Genomic DNA, 22,074 nt, shown 5'->3' on the forward strand with positions numbered 1-22,074 from the left:
AAATTGAATTTTTAAAAAGGACCCTTTGTGACCTGCCATTTAGATAACTTGAAATCCATTTAAGCAGATCAACTGGAAAACCTAAAAGGTCAAGTTTTTGAATGAGAAGTAAGTGATTTACAGAGTCAAATGCTTTACTAAAGTCAGTGTAAATGACGTCTGTTTGAAAACTACTATTGAAGCCTTTTATCACAAATGAAGTGAGCTCTAGAAGGTTTGTGATTGTGGATCTACGTTTTATAAATCCGTGTTGACACGGAGAAATGATTGATCTACAAAGGTGCTGCAAATGAGGAGTAATAATTTTTTCAAAAAGCTTAGGAATAGCTGACAACTTAGAAATACCTCTGTAGTTGCTGGCTTCTAACTTGTTACCTTTTTTGAGAAGAGGAATAACAAATGATTCCTTCCAAATATTAGGGAATTGGGAGGTTTCTAGAGATAAGGTAAACAACTTGTGAAGAGGTTTGCACAGGGCCTTAGCGCAATACCTAAGCACGCACCCAGGAATACCATCGGGCCCTGGCGAATAAACAGGCTTAATACGAAGAAGATCCAAAAGAAGAGAGCTTTCTGTTAAAGTGGGACAGAATATGAGGTTTGACTTGGACATGGTGTAAGAATAAGGCTGTGATGAATAATCTAAAGTAGAGTAAGTCGTTTGAAAAAATTGGGCAAATATATCGGCTATTGCCTGATCTGTGGTTCCCGTCATGTTTTCGAACGACAGCGAGGAAGGAAAAGAATTAGATTTACGCTTGGTGTTAACAAAATTATAAAACTGTTTCGGGTCCTGAGAGAACTGGACCTTACAACGGCTTAAGTAACTATTATAACACTGAGCATTAAGCACGGTAAATCTTGACCGAGCACTTAAATATCTAGTAAAAACAGATTGAGAACCGGTATTTTTATATTTCCTAAAAAGTCTGGACTTTAAATTTCTTAACTGTGTCAACTCTTTGCTAAACCAAGGTGATTTATTGGAAGTTGACGGATAGTACCACGGAACACAGGAATTAAAAAATGAATTTATTGCAGTGTAAAAAACATTAACTGCATCGGACATATTATTGCATAAGTAAAGATCAGACCAATTAAAGCCATAAATAAAATTATTTAGCCTCAGAAAGTCTGCCTTGCGAAAACAATGTATTCGTTTGGATTTTTCTGATTTTTCTTCTATAACTCTACCCGTATCAAATGAAAGTTCGATTGTTGGGTGATATGGATCTTCAGGTTGCGTGAGTGGTGCTACTCTGGACAGAAACACACCTTCAGGATTTGATACAAAACACAAATCAAGTAGACGACCTAATGAATTTCGAACATGGTTTACTTGAGATAGAGATATGTCAAGCAGGCCATCAATAAAATCATGCTGTGCTATAGGTAGTAAGACATTAGATCCGTCCTCAGTGGACCAAGTAACTCCAGGTATATTAAAATCACCTAGAACTATCATCTGATCCCTATCGGAAAGCTTATTTGCAACGGACTTAATAACGGATAGGTGATTTAAATAATCAGGAAGTTCAGACAACGGCGGAATATATGAGCAAGTTATGTATATAAAGTTACCAGGAAGCGATAACTTTACACAAATAAATTCAATGGTATTGAATTCATCAAAAAATAACTCCTCAGACGGGAAGTTTGAATCAACTCCAATTAAGACTCCACCTCCCCGTCTAGAGGGACGGTCATACCTATATATTGTGTACTTACCTGGAAAAACTTCGGAGCTAAAGATCTCTGGCTTTAACCAGGTTTCTGTGAACACAATAATATGAGATGCAAAGGAAAGGCTATCAGAATACAATTTAGTGAGTTTGCTACGCAAACCTCTTGCATTCTGATAAGAAAGAAGGAGGTTAGAAGTTAGTTTTTTGAAATTGGTACACTGGTTTGGCCTCGACTAGGAAGTTTTACTCCCATGGGCCCCTTCTTCTTTATCTTAGCCGCGTACTCTTTTACAAACATATTATCCGGCCAAAAGTCGCCCGAGTATATGGCTTCAAAAAGCTCGTTAGGGACAGTTATCTTGAAAGATGAAATGTCTCTAGCATAAGAAAACTTAAACTTTTCCACCTTTACACTATTACAATCGGCTTTAGTTTTGTCTTGTATATAAGACAATACATCAGAAGATGTTTGATCAGGGGAAAGCCGAGAAACGAAAATTTGTTTCTTTAGTGGAACCACTAAAAGGGATTTTGGTGGAGCAGACATTGTTTCTGCAAAACCAACTTGAGCCGGTTGTCCGGACTCAGTAGTCCCTAGTGGTGGAGATGCTACATTCTGAGAGATAGGTGGATCCACTAATTGTGAAACCACTACGGACAAATCGGAATTCTTAGAAGTCCCTGGTTGCATGCATTCTGTAACGGATTGTTCGGATATCGAATCTTTTTTAGCTGCCGATCTTAGCAACATTTGAGGGTTTGCTGAAATCAACTGCTGATCCGCCGGAATGCTCTGTTGATCTTTTGATTTCGGTTGCGGGGTGTTCCCCTTTTGCTCCTTGCCACCAGCGGCCTTTTTGCGCTTAGGGGACTCTTCTAATAGCTAACGACTATTAAACTGCGAGTCCAGCGCAGAGAGGAGATCATCAGCTCGCCGAAAACTATCTCTAGCCACTCCGAAACAGCTAATCAGCCCCATCAGGCCGCCTTTAGTTTGGCGCATGAACGATTTCATCTCGTTCGCAACCTCGACACAAGCGTCACAACAAAACTGCAAATTGGGCCCCTTTGAAAGGTCATCACTTGTCCGGCCAGTAAAACCGGCGCACTTGGTGTGCACCATATTTTCACACAGCCAGCAAGTCATATTAGACTGGTCAGCCCTGATTACGTGGCTGCATTTTTTGCAGAAGCAGACTAATTTTTTATTATTCATTTTATTTATTTACCACTGTACCAAGAAAGCGAAACTGAAATTTATAAGCGAGCAGTTATAAGTACCGCAAGAGCGCAGAAACTGCACGCTTAGAACTTTCAAAGCAAAGAGAGCAAGAGAGCGGCAGCGTAAATAAGTTAAAGTGCATGCACAAAAGAGAAACGGAGGGGATATAAGAAAAGAAAACACGGATAAGAATTACGAAAAACTAAAACAATTTATTAGTATTAAATACAAAGTGCACTCGCGAAGCGAACGGAGTTTAAATTTATGTTTTAATAAACCCGAAGAGAATTAAAATTGTTTTGATAAAACCCACCGATGGGAATAAAACGAAAACAAAATGCAAAATTCGATGCGCAGAAAAAAAACACGACCGTTCACTTTGAAAGTCAAAGACGAATTTTTATTTCATTTTATCTATTGAAACCACTGTACCAAGAAAACGAATTGAAATTTATATGCGAGCAGTTATAAGTACCGCAAGAGCGCAGAAACTGCACGCTTAGAACTTTCAGAGCGGGAGCGTAAATTAGTTAAAGTGCATGCACAAAAGAGAAACGGCGGGGATATAAGAAAAGAAAATACAGATAAGAATTACGAAAACTAAAACAATTTATTAGTATTATTAGTATCAATAACGATTTTGCGTCGCTTGTGAACAGTTGTGTTAGCCTTTGTGCTCTGAGTTTTTGTATTTTTTCAGTGATTTTGTGCGAGTGTTTTGTGTTCATTTATTTACAAAGCTTAACCTAATATCTTCGTCATAAAATTTAAATAGATCTCCCAGTAAACGGGTATGTGTTTATAATTATTTAAACATTTCTATTAATTTAATCTCGGAGCTTTGTTACTGTAATTTACGCTCTCTATACTTGCTAGAACTCTTTTACTCCCTCTCAATCTCTCCCGCTCTATTTTATAACTGTAAATTTCTCTAACTCTCTCTTTCTCTCTTGCATGCTTTACATTGCATTTGTTTATGATTAAAGTTGTTGTGTTACACAAGAAACGCTCAGTCGATATAAGATTTATTCTCTCGTGCTCTCTTTATTCGATTTAATTCGTGATCTCGCGCTCTTACTTTTTTCTTGTTTTGTCCCCTTGTGGTTTTTTGGATTTGATCCCAGTGCCAAATTTACTTTGAGGTATTTTTCATATTCTTATTTTTTTATTTGCTTTAAACTTACAATGGCTCTTGTCTGTTCTAAGAAAAATTGTACTCTTGCGTCTTCAACTAAAGACCCTTTTATTTTTTGCTGGCTCTGCGATTCGATGATGCGTTACGTGCGGACTTACTGGAGAGTCAAGATTTTTTGATCTTTATTCTGGTCTCATGTGGTCTGTGGGTCCTGCAGGAAATGGTATTGGATGAGCGGCTTTTGAAGCAGACTCGAGTCTTTTAATATCTCAGGAGCTTTTAAACAACTCAATAAGGGGTTCAATTCCGTCTGTGCCCAGTTTAATAAAAAAAAATTTTTAACCGAGTCGCCTAAACGTAAAAAAGCCAGTTTAACCGCCGTTAATATGATTGTGGAATCCACCCCAAATCCGAACTTGGTAGCAGCAGTTTCTGTTGACACAGGGGTAAATGAACCAACTGTGCCTATGGATACAGCTAGTTCGGGTGGAGTCCCTGTTTCCAGAATAAAATGCTAGAAAGTCAAAGAATTCGTTGTCGACCTTACCTATAGGTACAGTAGGCACCGTTCCTAGTTCTCAGCCCAGTGAGGCTTAGACTGCTGCTGGGGGCGTAAGAAACTTTCAGTTGTTCCACAAAGGAAGCAATTATTTGTTTCTAGATTCACCCCAGATACCACATCTGAGGATGTTTTGGAATTTATACGTGAAAAATTCCCATCCGAGGATATTGCAGTTGAACAATTTCGATTTTCATACGCTCGTAGGATATCGTCTTTTAAAATATTTGCTCCGCCTGATGTGTTTAATGTGTTACTTTCTGAAAGTTTTTGGCTTAATGATGATTTAGTACTTAAAGAATTTGTTCCAAATAAACCGAGAACAAATAACAAGCCTTCCACTGTGGCAAAAAACTAAAAAGTTTATTCTTGGCATATCAAAATGTTAGGGGACTAAATATGAAGCTACTCAAGCTTTATGCTGACTCCTCTGCATTCACCGAAGATATTTTGGCTTTTACGGAAACTTGGCTAAAACCAGAGATATCTGACTCTGAAGTTCTGTCAAATAACTTTAATACTTATAGGACCGATCGCCCCTCACGTAGGGGGGGCGGTGTACTGATTGCCGTTACCTCTAGCCTAACATCTGAAATAATTCTCACTCATATCCCAAACGAAATTGAATTTGTAAGTATGAAAGTTTCCTTGCAATCTTTATCTATTTTTGTTATATGTTCTTATATTCCACCAGGCTCTGATCTAGTAATTTATGAGCACCATCTGTCCGCAATAAAATCCGTACTATCCCTTCTTTTTAACAGAGACCTTTTGATTGTTTTGGGTGACTTTAATCTACCTGATATTTCTTGGTCTCCTCCCACTGATTCACTTGTCGCTATACCTTTATCCGCCCATGATTTTGTAGATGGCCTTTTAGAATTATCATTACAGCGAGTAAGCTTTATACGAAATTCTTTAAATAGACAATTAGATCTTGTGTTTGTTTCAGACCCGTCTGAGGTCACGGTATGTAGAATTGACGCTCTTGTTGTACCTGAAGACCGATATCATCTAACAATGGAATTGACAATTTACGTCCCCTGCTCTGATACCCTCTCTCCTTTAGTGCTCCCAACTAAAATGATATGCTTTCGTAAATGTGACTATAATAAACTTAACGATATGATTTCTCATTATAACTGGACAGACTTGTACAGTTGTACAGACATTGAAAGTGCCACTGAACTATTCTATATAGCGTTAAATACTTTTTTTAATGAATGCGTTCCTGATAGGTTTCCTTTAAACATAAACAGGCCTCCTTGGTTTACCAATGCGCCTCAAAGACTTTAAAACCTTTAATCAAATACTTATAAAAAGTATAAAAAATCGGGTAAGCCATCAGATTTTTCGAAATATGTAGTGGCTCGATCGGATTTTAATGTTCTCAACAGTCATTGCTATTCTATGAATCTAAATCGATGTAAATTTGAATTTTCAAATGATCCGAAGCAGTTTTTCAACTTTGTTAATGCCAAGCGTAAGTCATCGGCATTGCCTTCATCGGTACGTCTAAACTCAACGGAGGCATCGACGGATTCTGACATTGCTGATTTATTTGCTAAGTTTTTCCAAACTTATAATTCGACAGCTTACACAAATTCTAACTACCCTAATCCCTTAAATAGGGCAAATTGTATTTTTACCCCTTTAATTACTGAAAACTCTCTATTAATAGATTTAGAAACAACAACGCCGACATATTCTCCCGGTCCAGATGGACTTCCTGGATGTATGCTCAAGTTTTGTGCGTCAAACCGATTCTTAAACTTTTTAATTTGTCTATTTCATCATCAGTTTTTCCTACTATCTGGAAGGACTCTTTTATTATTCCACTTCATAAAAAAGGTGCGAAGGCTGATGCCAAGAATTATAGAGGTATTTCCAAATTGTCGGCAATTCCCAAAGCATTTGAACGTATTATCACTTCTCATTTGCAACATTTATGTTCCTCGCTTATACCACCTGTGTCAAAAGGTTTTGAAATAGCGAAGATCGACTACCACCAACCTTCTTGACTTGTCGATGTTCTATGCTAATAAATGGATCCTTGAAGAAAAAATGCCCACAGACTGCACGTCTTATATAACGATTTTAGCTCCAGGTCTTTGACCTTCGTCAACCACTCTCTTCTCTTATGTCACATTAGATCTGCTTGGGTTTCCTGGTAATCTATTAACTTACATTTCAAGTTCTTTTAATAGCTAGGACTCAGAGGCTATATATTCAAGAATTCCTTGTTTCAAAATTAATTCTACTAGACATCTGGAGTCCCTTAGGCATATAGTCATCTAGGGCCCTTTGCTGTTTACTTTGTTTATCACATCGATCTAGAATCCCTCTATCATAACACATTGCTCGTGTACTAATGTATGCTGATGATGTTAGAGCTTTGTTTAATGATATAGCGTCGTGACTTAACATTAAGTCAGCTATTGATTGTTTTCATGAATGTTTTCAGTACGACCTTTTAAAGTTGACAATCTTTAAATGCAACGTTATGATTTATTTATAGGGGTACTCTAACGTTTATTAGTTACTTTCTTAGAAAATTTACGCCACTGACCGTATATATTCCCAGTTAACGACGTTTAGGTGTTTTCTGGACCCTAAACTTAAATTTGACTGCCACATAATGTACTTTAAGCCATGAGTGTTCTTGGCTTTATAAAGCGTAGCTTTGTTACCGTAATTTACGCTCTCTATACTTGCTAGAACTCTTTTACTCCCTCTCAATTTACTGTAATTTAGCTTCTGCTAGACTTTTTCGTTTATTTCTCTAACTCTCTCTTTCTCTCTTGCATGCTTTTCATTGCTTTTGTTTATGATTAAAGTTGTTGTCTTACACAAGCCACGCTCAGTCGATATAAGATTTATTCTCTCGTGCTCTCTTTATTCGACTTAATTCGTGATCTCGCGCTCTTACTTTTTTCTTGTTTTGTCCCCTTGTGGTTTTTTGGATTTGATCCCAGTGCCAAATTTACTTTGAGGTATTTTTCATATTCTTATTTTTTTATTTGCTTTAAACTTACAATGGCTCTTGTCTGTTCTAAGAAAAATTGTACTCTTGCGTCTTCAACTAAAGACCCTTTTATTTTTCGCTGGCTCTGCGATTCGATGTGCGTTAACTGCGACTTCTGGGAGTAAGATTTTATTGTTTTTTCTGGTCTCTTGGTATTGGGTCCTGCAGAAATGGTATTGAGATGAGCGGCTTTTGATTTTATATCTCAGGAGCTTTTAAACAACTCAATGAGGGGTTCAATTCTGTCTGTGCCCAGTTTAATAATAAAAAATTATTAACCGAGTCGCCTAAACGTAAAAAAGCCAGTTTAACCGCCGTTAATATGATTGTGGAATCCACCCCAAATCCGAACTTGGTAGTAGCAGTTTCTGTTGACACAGGGGTAAATGAAGCAACTGTGCCTATGGATACAGCTAGTTCGGGTGGAGTCCCTGTTCCTGGTTCTCAGCCCAGTGAGGTTCAGACTGCTGATTGGGGGCGTAAGAAACTTTCAGTTGTTCCACAAAGGAAGCAATTATTTGTTTCTAGATTCACCCCAGATACCACATCTGAGGATGTTTTGGAATTTATACGTGAAAAATTCCCATCCGAGGATATTGCAGTTGAACAATTTCGATTTTCATACGCTCGTAGGATATCGTCTTTTAAAATATTTGCACCGCCTGATGTGTTTAATGTGTTACTCTCTGAAAGATTTTGGCTTAATGATGACTTAGTAATTAAAGAATTTGTTCCAAATAAACCGAGAACAAATAACACTGCGCCAAAAAACTAAAAAGTTTATTCTTAGCGTATCAAAATGTTAGGGGACTAAATATGAAGCTACACAAGCTTTATGCTGACTCCTCTGCATTCACCGAAGAAATTTTGGCTTTTACGGAAACTTGGCTAAAACTGGAGATATCTGACTCTGAAGTTCTTTCAAATTACTTTAATACTTATAGGACCGATCGCTCCTCACGTAGGGGGGCGGTGTACTGATTGCCATTACCTCTAGCCTAACAACTGAAAGAATTCTCTCTCATATCCCAAACATAATTGAATTTGTAAGTGTGAAAGTTTCCTTGCAATCTTTATCCATTTTTGTTACATGTTCTTATATTCCACCTGGCTCTGATCTAGTAATTTATGAACACCATCTGTCCGCAATAAAATCCGGACTATCCCTTCTTTCTAACAGAGACCTTTTGATTGTTTTGGGTGACTTTAATATACCTGATATTTCTTGGACTCCTCCCACTGACTCACTTGTCGCTATACCTTTATCCGCCCATGATTTTGTAGATGGCTTTTTAGAATTATCGTTACAGCAAGTAAGTTTTATACGAAATTCTTTAAATAGACAATTAGATCTTGTGTTTGTTTCAGACCCGTCTGAGGTCACGGTATGTAGAATTGACGCCCTTGTTGTACCTGAAGACCGATATCATCTAACAATGGAATTGACAATTTGCGTCCCCTGCTCTGATACCCTGTCTCCTTTAGTGCTCCCAACTAAAATGAGATGCTTTCGTAAATGTGACTATAATAAACTTAACGATATGATTTCTCATTATAACTGGACGGACTTGTACAATTGTACAGACATTGAAAGTGCCACTGAACTATTCTATATAGCGTTAAATACTTTTTTTAATGAATGCGTTCCTGATAGGTTTCCTTTAAACCTAAACAGGCCTCCTTGGTTTACCAATGCGCTTCAAAGACTTAAAAACCTTAAATCAAATACTTATAAAAAGTATAAAAAATCGGGTAAGCCATCAGATTTTTCGAAATATGTAGTGGCTCGATCGGATTTTAATGTTCTCAACAGTCATTGCTATTCTATGTATCTAAATCGATGTAAATTTGAATTTTCAAATGATCCGAAACAGTTTTTCAACTTTGTTAATGCCAAGCGTAAGTCATCGGCATTGCCTTCATCGGTACGTCTAAACTCAACGGAGGCATCGACGGATTCTGACATTGCTGATTTATTTGCTGAGTTTTTCCAAACCACTTATAGTTCGACAGCTTGGTCAAATTCTAACTACCCTAATCCCTTAAATAGGGCAAATTGTATTTTTACCCCTTTAATTACTGAAAACTCTCTCTTAATAGATTTAGAAACAACAACGCCGACTTATTCTCCCGGTCCAGATGGACTTCCTGGATGTGTGCTCAAGTTTTGTGCGTCAACCATTTGTAAACCGATTCTTAAACTTTTTAATTTGTCTATTTCATCATCAGTTTTTCCTACTATCTGGAAGGACTCTTTTATTATTCCACTTCATAAAAAGGGTGCGAAGGCTGATGCCAAGAATTATAGAGGTATTTCCAAATTGTCGGCAATTCCTAAAGCATTTGAACGTATTATCACTTCTCATTTGCAACATTTATGTTCCTCGCTTATATCACCGTGTCAGCATGGTTTTGTTAAGCGAAGATCGACCACCACCAACCTTCTTGAATTGTCATCTATTGTAATAAATGGATTTCATAAAAAAATGCAGACTGACGTTATATACACAGATTTTAGTAAGGCCTTTGACTCCGTTAACCACTCTCTTCTTTTATTCAAATTAGATCAGCTTGGGTTTCCTGGTAATCTATTAACTTGGATTTCAAGTTACTTGAATGCTAGGACTCAGAGGTTTATATTCAAGAATGCTGTTTCAAAATTGATCTACGTGACATCTGGAGTCCCTCAGGGAAGTCATCTAGGCCCTTTGCTGTTTTCTTTGTTTATCAACGATCTTCCCTCTATCATAACACATTCTCGTGTACTAATATATGCTGATGATTTTAAGCTTTGTTTATCATTTAATGATATAGCGTCGGGACTTAACTTACAGTCAGATATTGATTGTTTTCATGAATGGTGTGAGTACAACCTTTTAAAGTTGAACAACGTTAAATGCAACGTTATGATTTATAGGGGTACTCCTACGTTTATTAGTTACTTTCTTGAAAATACGCCACTCGACCGTATATATTCAGTTAACGATTTAGGTGTTCTTCTGGACCCTAAACTTAAATTTGACTGCCACATAATGTCCACTGTTAACGAAGCCATGAGTGTTCTTGGCTTTATAAAGCGTTGGTCAAAAGACTTTGATGACCCTTATACAACCAAATTATTATTTACCTCCCTTGTCCGTCCTATTTTGGAATATTGTTCGTCGGTTTGGAGTCCACAATATCAAGTGTACATTGACCGTATTGAGTCGGTACAAAAAAAAGTCTTCTATTTGCCCTTCTTAGTTTGAACTGGGATCAAAACTTAAGGCTACCTTCCTACCAGAGTAGATTACTGTTGCTTAATTTACCTACACTTGTAAGTCGTAGAACAATGCTTGGTACTATTTTTATGCAAAATCTTATAAGAGGTGATATTGAGTCTGCAGAACTTGTAAACCGCCTAACTTTCAATGTTCCTGTTAAACTAACACGAAATTATATCCCTCTAAATTTGCTACGATGTTTATCAAATTTTTGTCTGCACCTTTATCATCTAATTTGCATTTCACCTTCTATCCCGTTATTAAAAACTAATACATTAACTCATTTGCTTTTCTCTTAATTGTGCCTTTTATTTTCACTTGTGTCTTGTCTCTATTTAATTTATGTATTTTCCTCGCATTTTTTGACCAAATTGGTAACAAGCACGTGCTTGGAGTCGTTGGGCCACTTGTTTGTACTGCTCGTAGTGCATCAACGTCCATCAGAATTACAAGTGCTCTCGCGAAGCGAACGGAGTTTAAAATGTATGTTTGAATAACCGGAAGAAAATGAAAATTGTTTTGATAAAACCCACCGATGGGAATAAACAAAATAAAAATACAAAATTTGATGCGCAGAAAAAAAACACGAACGTTCACTTTGAAAGTCAAAAAAGAATAAACTTCACAGACACCAGCGAGCACCTTACCGGTGCCACATCACCATCAGCCAAACCAGGAGCGGCACCGCTACCGGGCAACCTCAACTCTACCTGACCCGACCAGGAGCGGCACCGCCACCGTGCAATCATGCACTTCCATAAGATGAATCTGCATGCAGGACCGCGCGCTCTGTTGGCAAGCATCCGACTACAATACGGGCCTATTGGAGGACTGCAAACGGTCTCAAATGTAGTGAAAGGCTGTGTGGAGTGCTTCCGGGCCAGGCCCAAATTTCTGGAACCTATCATGGCTAATCTATCGAAGGAACGTTTGGAGTGCATACGGGCCTTTGCTGTTTCTGGCGTCGACTATTGTGGACCTTTCTTTTACAAATCAGAAGTTCGCACCACGTCTCCCATCAAATTTGGTCGGACAATGCTACCAACTTTGTAGGAGCAAAAAATTAATTGGCGGATTTGAAGCGGCTGCTGCTTAGCGATTCTCAAATGCAGTCTGTTCATCAAGCTTGCTTGGCGGAGGGAATCGACTGGCAATTTATTCCGCCTCGCTCACCACACTTTGGCGGATTGTGGGAGACAGCAGTCAAGACGGCCAAACACCATTTCTACCGCTCTGTTGGCCGCCAAACGCTTAGTTTTGATGAGCTCCGCACTTTGGGTTGTCAGATTGCTTCAATCATTAATTCTCGCCCCTTGCTATCCATTTCATAGAATCCAGATGATCTTAATGTTTTGACTCCTGCCCACCTACTTTTTGGTGGCCCTTCTTCTACTATCATTGAGCCCGATCTAACCAAGCTCAACTACAACCGCTTGGATGGCTGGCAGGGTGTAACATACCTGCAGCAACTATTCTGGTCCCGATGGCAGAAGGAGTACCTTACTCTTCTGCAACAACGCACCAAATGGCGGTCTCCTGATAGAATGCTGAAGGTCAACGACGTAGTTCTGATAAAGGATGAAAATCTACCTCCCATGCGGTGGCCCTTAGCTAGGGTGAGCGCACTTATTCCTGGACGAGATGGTGTTTGCCGAGTTGCTGATCTGAAAACGTCCACCGGTGACATCAGGAGAGCTGTCAATAAGTTGTGCCTGCTGCCCATCAATGATGAAGTTGAAAGACCGGCTTCCAACGGGGGGAGTATGTTGAGCGCAGCGGCAAACCACTCCAACTAAAGAGAGAATCAGAATCACTCATTTCTAAGCGGCTCCTCTTATCTCTCTAATAATTGGACAACTCAGTCTAAGCCCGCCTCTCAACACCTACGGTCCGTCGCTTGTTGATTGCAACTGCGGTGTTCGCAAAGCCCGTAGCCCTTGCATACATATAAACGTTAATAAACTGAAGTATTAAATTTATCTCGCCTTGTGATTTGTTTTAAAATAGCTGACAAAAAGGCTTTTTAGCTTAACAGCCCGTAAAGGAGTTAAAAAATATAACGCCAGTAGCCTCACCGATTCGCGTGAATTCAATTCACGGGTCCAATGGCATAAATAAAAAGTGCCTAATAAGCGTCTTGGGGACAACTTCCCTATTTTTTATATTAGATTCCCTAACAACGTTTGACGGGATTATAGGCTTCGACTTGCTAACTCAGGTGGGAGCCACCCTTAATATGCAAACTAAAACAATTTTGTATGGTTCCGTATCTGAGGACCTGCAGTTTCTTGACTGCGACAATGTGAACATTACCAATATAAAGGACATAGTTGTTCCAGAGTCAGTAAAAAGGGAGTTCATCGAAATGATGAAAAAAAGATCTAAAGTCTTCTCTGACGCAACTCAAACCTTGCCGTACAACACAAATGTTGTGGCAACTATTCGCACTGAGGATAACAACCCAGTGTACTCTAAAACGTACCCACACCCAATCGGTGTTGCAGAGTTCGTTAATAAAGAAATAAAAGACCTACCTAAAGTCTAATATTATTACCCCGCCGAGATCACCGTACAACAATCCCACTTGGGTGTTCGATAAAAAAGAATTAGATGAGACAGGTATTAGGAAAATGCGTTTCAGGAAACTGAACGAAATAACCATTCCTGATTTAAAGTCCCTGGATTTAAAATCCGGCTATCACCAAATTTTCCTCGCGGAACAAGATCGCGAAAAAACCTCATTTTCAGTCAACGGAGGAAAGTATGAATTCTGCCGTCTGCCTTTTGGATTAAAAAATGCTGGTAGCGTTTTCAAAGGGCAATCGATGATGCCTTGAGAGGGGAGATAGGAAAATCATGTTATGTCTATGTGGACGATGTGATTACCTTTTTGGAAAACGAAAAAGAGCATGTCAGTCACATTGACTGGGTCCTGAAAAAATTAAACCAGCTCACAAGAGAAAACTCATTTCTTTAAAGAATGTGTCTAATACCTCGGCTTCGTAGTAACCCGAAACGGGGCTACAACTGACCCTGATAAGGTAGCAGCCATTAAGGAATACGCAGAACCGAAAAGGTTCATTAAGATCATTCTTAGGACTCGCCAGCTATTGTAGGTTTTTCATAAAGGATTTCGCTACAATAGCCAGGCCACTTACCAACCTCCTTAAGGGAGAAAATGGTTCCGTAAGTAAACACATGTCTAGGAAAATACCAATAGCTTTTAACGATCACCAAAGAGACGCATTCAATAAACTTCGAAACATTTTGGCATCTGAGGATGTTACTCTCAACTACCCAGACTTTAAACAACCGTTCTATCTGACAACCGATGCTTACGGCATCGGGGCTGTACTGTCGCAAGACAAAAAACCCTTAAAGACTGCGAGACTCGTTACGCAACTAATGGAAGAGAGTTGCTCGCTATAGTCTGTTCTCTAGGAAAATTAAGGCAATATTTGTATGGTACTCGTGACATAAGAATCTACACAGACCATAAGCCGCTAACGTTCGCTGTCTCGGACAAGAACCCAAATGACAAAATAAAGCGTTGGAAAGAATTTATAGATGACTACGGCGCAAAAGACGCCCTTCCACGACAAAACATCAATGCCCTCCAAACCGAACCCGAATCTGATTGTGCAACAATTCACAGTGCAGAATCTAGCACTTATACGATAGAAACAACGGAAAAACATTTAAATTGTTTCAGAAATCAGATAGTCCTCGAAGCGATACTTTATATTCTTCGGAAATGAGTCCCGGCATATTATACACTTCACGGAAAAACCCACCCTTTTAGAAACATTAAAACCAATCATCAACCCAAAAGTTGTCAACGCTATTCATTGTGATTTGCCAACATTGGCCAGCATTCAACATGCATTAGTGTCAAATTTTCCAGCGATGGAATTTTGGCATTGCAAGAACTTTGTATCAGACATTTCCGATAAACACGAACAGATCGAAATAATTACCGCAGAGCACAATCGGGCACACAGAGGAAAATATCAAACAAGTCCTTCGCGACTATTATTTTCCCATTATTATTTTTCCAAGTTAGCGACAGAGGTAGTGACAAACTGCAAAATATGCACTACAGCAAAGTATGACAGACACCCAAGAAACAAGAACTTGGGGTAACTCCAATTCCGTCATATGTCGGCGAAATGCAGCATATTGACATTTTTTCCACCGATAAGAAACTATTTTTAACTTGCATCGACAAGTTCTCCAAATTTGGAGATTCTATGGTGATAGTTAAGTTAGTTATGCGGGCGACCTTTGAATATAAATAAAACATTACATTCGGTCATTGGGTTTTTGATTACCCATTGATGTGATTCACTCTGCTTCCGACAAAGTTAAGCAAGCAATAAAAATGAATATTGCAAAGGCACAAAAGAATAATCTTGACAGATGTAACCCATCAAGACAAAATAGAGTATTTGAGGTAGGAGAAAAGGACTACTTAAAGAACAATAGAAGACTAGGCAATAAGCTAACTCCGTTATACATGGAAAAACGCATAGAAGCGGACATGGGGACAGCTGTCCTCATCGGAGGGAGGGTGGTCCACAAGGACAACCTTAAATAACTTTTTTCTCTAATATACGCGCACTTAACACACCCAACACAAACACACACTTAGTTTTCTAAGCTAGTAGACTTAACCTGTCATTTTCTTACAGGATCACGGGAATCATATTAACAATATTAACAGTAGTTAACGCCAGAAAGACAGACTACACTCACGCCCGGTACATCCCCATAACCGACGGAGTTGCATTGGTGTGGGAACATAGGAATTACTTTAGACATTCGAGCAATTTAACAGAGTTCTCAATTATGATAGACGAAACAACTAAATTGTTCGAGTTATTTCCACAATCACACATGCGAAAATTGTTAGACTTTGATACTGATCAGAAATATATTAGATATATATTAATATATTAGAAATATTTTGTTCTTATTAAAGAGATACAGAATCTGATGCTCACAGTCACACTTGCAAAGTCAAATATCCAAACCCTCAAGAATGAATTAAGTCGGCTGGATCAACGGACACCTGGATCGCTGCCGGCGTGGGAGTAAGCTTTCTAATCAGCAGTCTCATCCTGCTCCATCTCGTGTGGAAGAGTAGACGAGATGCACGGGAAATGCGTCAGGTTGCCGAGACATTCAAGGCGACCGAGGACGGTCTTAGTTCTAAGGGGAGAATAGTTAACATTAATGAAGAGTAATAAACAGTCGGTAGAACTCTTGGATGATTCTTGGATCGCCCTTCTGTTTCTAGATGCAAACTCAGCATACCCGTCTTTGGGGGCCGTGCCTGGGTCCCATTGGTTCCCGGTATGGTGAGTTATGGTCATTTTGCAATCGTCAGCATTTTCCACTGACGTTTTTCGTACAGTTAAGACCCGCAGTTCTGTTTTACTTATTCTTGAATAAAGAGCACTTGGCTCATAACCCTTACTCCGGCCCCCGCCGTTATATTATTATATTCGCCCACTGAGCCTAAGGCCAGGGGCATAGGGGGCAGTCACCCTCTTACCATAAACTTCAAGACACCAGCGAGCACCTTACCGGAGCTACATCACCATCAGCCTGACCAGGAGCGGCACCGCCACCGGGCAACCTCAACTCTACCTGACCCGACCAGGAGCGGCACCGCCACCGGGCAACTCAAGATTACATAATCGAGCACCTTACCGGTACCACATCACCATCGGCCTGACCAAGAGCGGCACCGCCGGGCAAAAATAATAAACATTTTATTCAAAGCAATCATGAAAGTTTCTCTAGAAAAATCAAAATTCTTCTTAGGGTACATAGTATCATACAATATTATTAAAATAGACCCCGAAAAATTTCAACAATACTTAAAAATCAGCAACCTAAAAATATTAAGGAGCTCAGAAGCTTCCACGGATTAACAGGTTATTATAGAAAGTTTATAAAGAACTACGCACTAATTCGAAACATCTTAACAAACATTTAGGGGGGACATTGGTAAAATATCCAAAACAATGTCTAAAAAAATTTCCATACAGCTGGATGAACCTGCTGTAAAAGCTTTAAACGAGTTTAAACAAAATCTAGTAGCTCAAATAGAACTAACTCAACAAGATTATAACCAGAAGGTGTTTTACATGTGATGATTGGTGTTTGTGCGACTAAGTGGATTGTTTTATTTTGCAATCTAAATCGCGATTAGTTATTTTATTTAATAACAAAAAACAGTAAACAGGGGTAGTGCTGATATTTTTGTTGTTGCAATTCAATATTCGCGGAACCAATAACAACAACGTCACATAACTAAACATTCAAGTGCAAAGCAAATAAAAACCAAACCAATATCAAAAAGAAAAAAAATAGAAAAACAAAACAAAAAAAATCGCAAGATAAAGAATATTTTCTGTCTTGTCCAGTGGATTAAAAACAACAACAGCAACAACGACAAAAATCAAGTTCAAAATCTGTTAAGCAAGAACAACAAAATGTCTTCTACTATAGTGCAGAAATCAACGACGGTGGCTAATTCGCACTATTTCGAGTGCGGTGACATATTTCAAGCGGTGGCCAGCGACCGCGATCGCGATCATTTCCAGCAGCAACAGCAGCAGCAAGTGGAGCTCGTCCTGGACAACCGCAGCACCAGCAGCCACATCGCCTCCATGGCGCCCTCACACGCACCATTTCACAGCCGGCCCAGCAGCGCCATCAGCTTATCCAGCAGCAACAACAGCAGCAGCAACAACAGCAGCGACCGGTGGGCACTCTGGTGACCATCATCGAAAGCCTAGGCAACATGAACCTCCTCCCAGGAATACCTCCAGGAACAAGACGGAGCTGTGCCGTCCGTTCCAGGAAACCGGAGAGTGCAAGTACGGTGAGAAGTGTCAGTTTGCCCACGGATATCACGAGCTGCGCAACTTGCAGCGGCATCACTGTTACACTTAATGCAGCATAAGTGTATATCAAGTATACGCCACCGAAAAATCTGAAACACACATCCCTCCCCTTAAATGTGAATCGATCTTTGATATGATGTCTCTCATGCTGTGACAGTCAATCGTTATCGTATATGAGAAGAACCGTAGACGACGGGACGATTAGGTAGATAGATACGTAACTGACAAACAAACAATCCAAGCAAACGATGATCTTAGAAACTAAAAACTAACCATTTTCAATCTGTGTTAATCGCTGTGAATTTAGTCTGAAATAATTGTGTTTTGCTAAAAAAAATTCTCAACGTTCCAATGGCGCCCAAGGCAAAATCGGTTGGCATCAAGCCCACGGCCAAGGCCTTTAAAGACAAGTCGAAGCCCACTGATGTGCGCTTGTCAAATATCCAGGCGGCCAAAGCTGTTTCCGATGCTATTCGTACCAGTTTGGGCCCCCGCGGCATGGACAAGATGATCCAGGCGGGCAATGGCGAAGTGTCCATCACTAACGATGAAGCCACCATCCTGAAGCAGATGAACGTGCTGCACCCGGCCGCCAAGATGCTGGTGGAGCTGTCCCGTGCCCAGGACGTGGCCGCTGGCGATGGCACTACCTCTGTTGTCGTTATTGCCGGCGCTCTGCTGGAAGCCTGCGAGAAGCTGCTGCAGAAGGGCCTGCATCCCACGGCCATCTCGGACTCGTTCCAGCGCTGCTCCAACAAGGCAGTGGAGATCCTCAAACGGATGTCCACCCCTATCGAGCTGAACGACCGCGAGACTCTGATTAAGAGTGCCTCCACCTCGCTGAACTCCAAGGTGGTATCCCAGCAGAGCAGCCTGCTGGCCCCCATTGCCGTGGATGCCGTGCTGAAGGTCACGGACCCCAGCAAGGAGGGCTCCGTGGATCTCAAGAACATTAAGGTCATCTCCAGCCTGGGCGGTACCGTTGAGGACACCGAGCTGGTCGATGGATTGGTCTTTACCTGCCGCTCGGCCGGGTCCAATGCTCCCAAGCGCATCGAGAAGGCTAAGATCGGTCTTATCCAGTTCTGCATCTCGGCACCCAAGACCGATATGGACCACAATGTGATTGTGTCGGACTACGCTGCCATGGATCGTGTGCTGAAGGAGGAGCGTTCGTACATCCTCAACATTGTCAAGCAGATCAAGAAGTCCGGATGCAATGTCCTGCTGGTTCAGAAATCGATCCTGCGCGATGCTGTTTCTGACCTCGCTCAGCACTTTTTGGACAAGATCAAGTGCCTGGTGGTCAAGGATGTGGAGCGCGAGGACATTGAGTTCGTGTGCAAGACTTTGCACTGCCGTCCAATCGCCTCGCTGGATCACTTCACAGCCGAGAACCTTTCCAGCGCTCGAGGAGGTGGCCAGTAGCACCAACAAGTTTGTGAAGATCACCGGCATCCAGAACATGGGACGTACAGTCTCGATCATCTGCCGTGGATCCAACAAGCTGGTGCTTGAGGAAGCTGCTCGCTCCCTGCACGACGCCCTCTGTGTGGTGCGTTGCCTGGTGAAGTTGCGCGCCCAGATTGTGGGCGGTGGTGCTCCGGAGATCGAGATGGCGCTGCAGTTGGCAGCCTTGGCTCAAACGGTTGAGGGTGTGGATGCATACTGCTTCCGGGCATTTGCCGATGCCCTGGAGGTTATTCCTTCGACTCTGGCTGAGAACGCCGGCTTGAACCCCATTGCCACGGTCACGGAATTGCGCAACCGCCACGCTCAGGGCGAGAAAACAGCTGGTATACATGAGAATGTAGTGCAACCGCTGCTGGTCAGTATTTCATCAATCACCCTGGCCACGGAGACGATTCGCTCGATCTTGAAGATTGATGATAGTGTCAATACCTTCAGTTAAGCATTGTGACCCACCTCCTTTGGTTGTCTGTCTCCGATCAAGATCAATATTAAAGCATTTTCATCTAATCCCTCACATCTATTACCCATTATGCGATTTCGCATTAAATTTGAATAAAATTCACATATACAATACGCCTTACCAGCTTAATATGTATTTAAAAAACGAAAACTAAAAGATTAAATACTTCGCAAACACAACCCAAATAAAAACGTTTTTTGAGTTATGAAGAAAAAAAAAACACTAAAAAAGTGAAAGATAAAAACGATACATTCTTAAAACTGGACAAGAACCGTCCAAATGATGGGCTATTTGGAATCTTCCGCGAATGTTGCTCAAATTAAAAAAAAAAAAAAGAAATTCACATTGATCACAGACGTCTCAGATTTTGCTATTGGCCCAGTCCTTTCACAGGAAGGCAAACCAATAACTTTTATTGCAAAAACATTATTGAAAACAGAGCAAATTTACGCAACAAACAAGAAGGAATTATTAGCCATAGTCTGGGCATTAAAAAATCTTCGAAATTATCTCTACGGGGTAGTTGGAATAGAAATCCAAACGGACCACCAGCCTTTATCCTTTACAGTCTCAGACAAAAACCCTATCATTGAAATGAAGCGGTGGTACTCATTTATTGAAAGTTACTGCCGTAAAATTGTTTACAAACCAGGAATTAGTAAAGTAGTCGCTGATGCATTGTCAAGGATCCAATTTAGCCACCTCTCAGATGAAAATCCAAGTTTAGACAGTTCAGGATCAGCAAATTCAGAACAAAATACCATTCACTCAGCAGAAAGCAGTTTCGAGAATATTATCGAGGAAACAAACAAACCTTTAATTCAACTACTGATTACAACTGGCAGACTCACCATTCATGAGTCATTGAAAGTTTTTGAATTGACGGAACAGAAACATTTATGTAGAGAGAAAAAAAAAAATGGTACACACAAGACAAAAAATATCGCGACTGCGGACTGTTCGGCGAACAGGGAAACTCCCGAAACTAGTGCACACCGATTGGCTCATATTAATAATGCCTTTTTATTTTTCACCACACAATTTTTTTTCGCGGAGGCAGAAAGTTGAATGTGTATGTATGGATGCACATATGCCTTGACCGTTGGCAAGTTGATGACAACGGGGAAACGAAAAAAACGACAAGGAATATTGCGACGCACAAAAAGCTGAGACGGATGGAAAATTTAACGATAGAATTGAAGAGGAATATACATTTCTTAACAGCCGTTGTGTCGGGAAAACGAGGACGTGGAGTTGACACGAAAAAAATTAATCTTGCAGCAGTGTGAACGAAATTTAATGTTCAGACCGCTGCTGAAGACCGGCAGCGAGAGGGAGATGGAAGAGGCTCATACTTATCTTTAGCGGAAAATCACTGGGACTGCTGGTGGAACGGCAAAAGGATAGGTGGGGTCGTGGTAAAATGTCAATTCGAGTGCGAGTCAGCTTTATTTCGATGCATACATGTAACTAACTTAAGCTTAAACATAAAACGTGAGCAGTAATTCTTGATAGCGCATCAGCCACATAATTATCTTTTCCCTTTAGGTACTTGGTAAAATTATATTTCTCTAATTCAAGTCTAATGAAAGTTAATTTTGAACTGTGGTTAGCCATTGAAAATATGTATGTACAGTGGGGAGCAAAAGTGAGTACATGTTTGCATATATCACATTTTGGAGCGAATGATGAAGAAAAGAAAAAATGTTTGTTCTCTTTATTCAATATATAATTTACTATACATTAACAAAAAAATATCAACGAAAGGGTGCACAAAGAAGATCAGAAAACTTGAAAACAAAAACAACTCGTATGTACTCATTTATGCACCTTTGACATTTTAAACTTCTTATCTGCAAACAAGAATGTTAAATTGATTTATAGTATAAATTTAATATTTGGTCCATAAGCCCTTATTTTTAATGACGCTTTCCATACAGTTTGGCATACATTCCACAAGGTTTTTCAAGATTTCTTTGGGTATACGGCGCCACTCCGCAAGCACCCTTTCCCATAAATTCACGAAGCTTGATGGAGCTGATCGTCTTTTGACTTTTGACCAAAAATTTTCTATTAGGTTAAAGTCAAGGCTTTGAGCCGAAAAATTTAAAAATTTGGTCCACTAGCCATTTCTGGACGACTTTTGCAGTGTGCTTCGGGTCTCAATCCTGCTGAAACACGATTTCAGCTTCGTTGTAAGCACAGCGATCAATTAACTCGTGAATATGGGTTTTCAATATATTTAGATATTGTTTTTTTTCATAATTCCTTCTATTTTGTGCATTGGTCCAATGTTCCACCAGATGAAACAGCTCTAAACCATTATATTACCTCT

The 22,074-nt window shown here is 40.1% G+C and overlaps 1 protein-coding gene across 1 annotated transcript; it reads left to right on the forward strand.

Moving 5' to 3' along the window:
- Positions 1-18,147: 18,147 nt before the first annotated feature.
- LOC108038765 (T-complex protein 1 subunit delta-like) lies at positions 18,148-19,849 on the forward strand. The gene is given in 2 exon segments (XM_017115593.1): positions 18,148-19,215; positions 19,217-19,849. Coding segments are annotated over 2 exon segments (1,560 nt in total). The 5' UTR covers positions 18,148-18,157; the 3' UTR covers positions 19,719-19,849.
- Positions 19,850-22,074: the final 2,225 nt, after the last annotated feature.

The sequence above is a fragment of the Drosophila rhopaloa genome, unplaced genomic scaffold (assembly GCF_018152115.1).
Source record: "Drosophila rhopaloa isolate 14029-0021.01 unplaced genomic scaffold, ASM1815211v1 contig_190, whole genome shotgun sequence".
In the NCBI taxonomy this organism is placed as follows: Eukaryota; Metazoa; Arthropoda; class Insecta; order Diptera; family Drosophilidae; genus Drosophila; species Drosophila rhopaloa.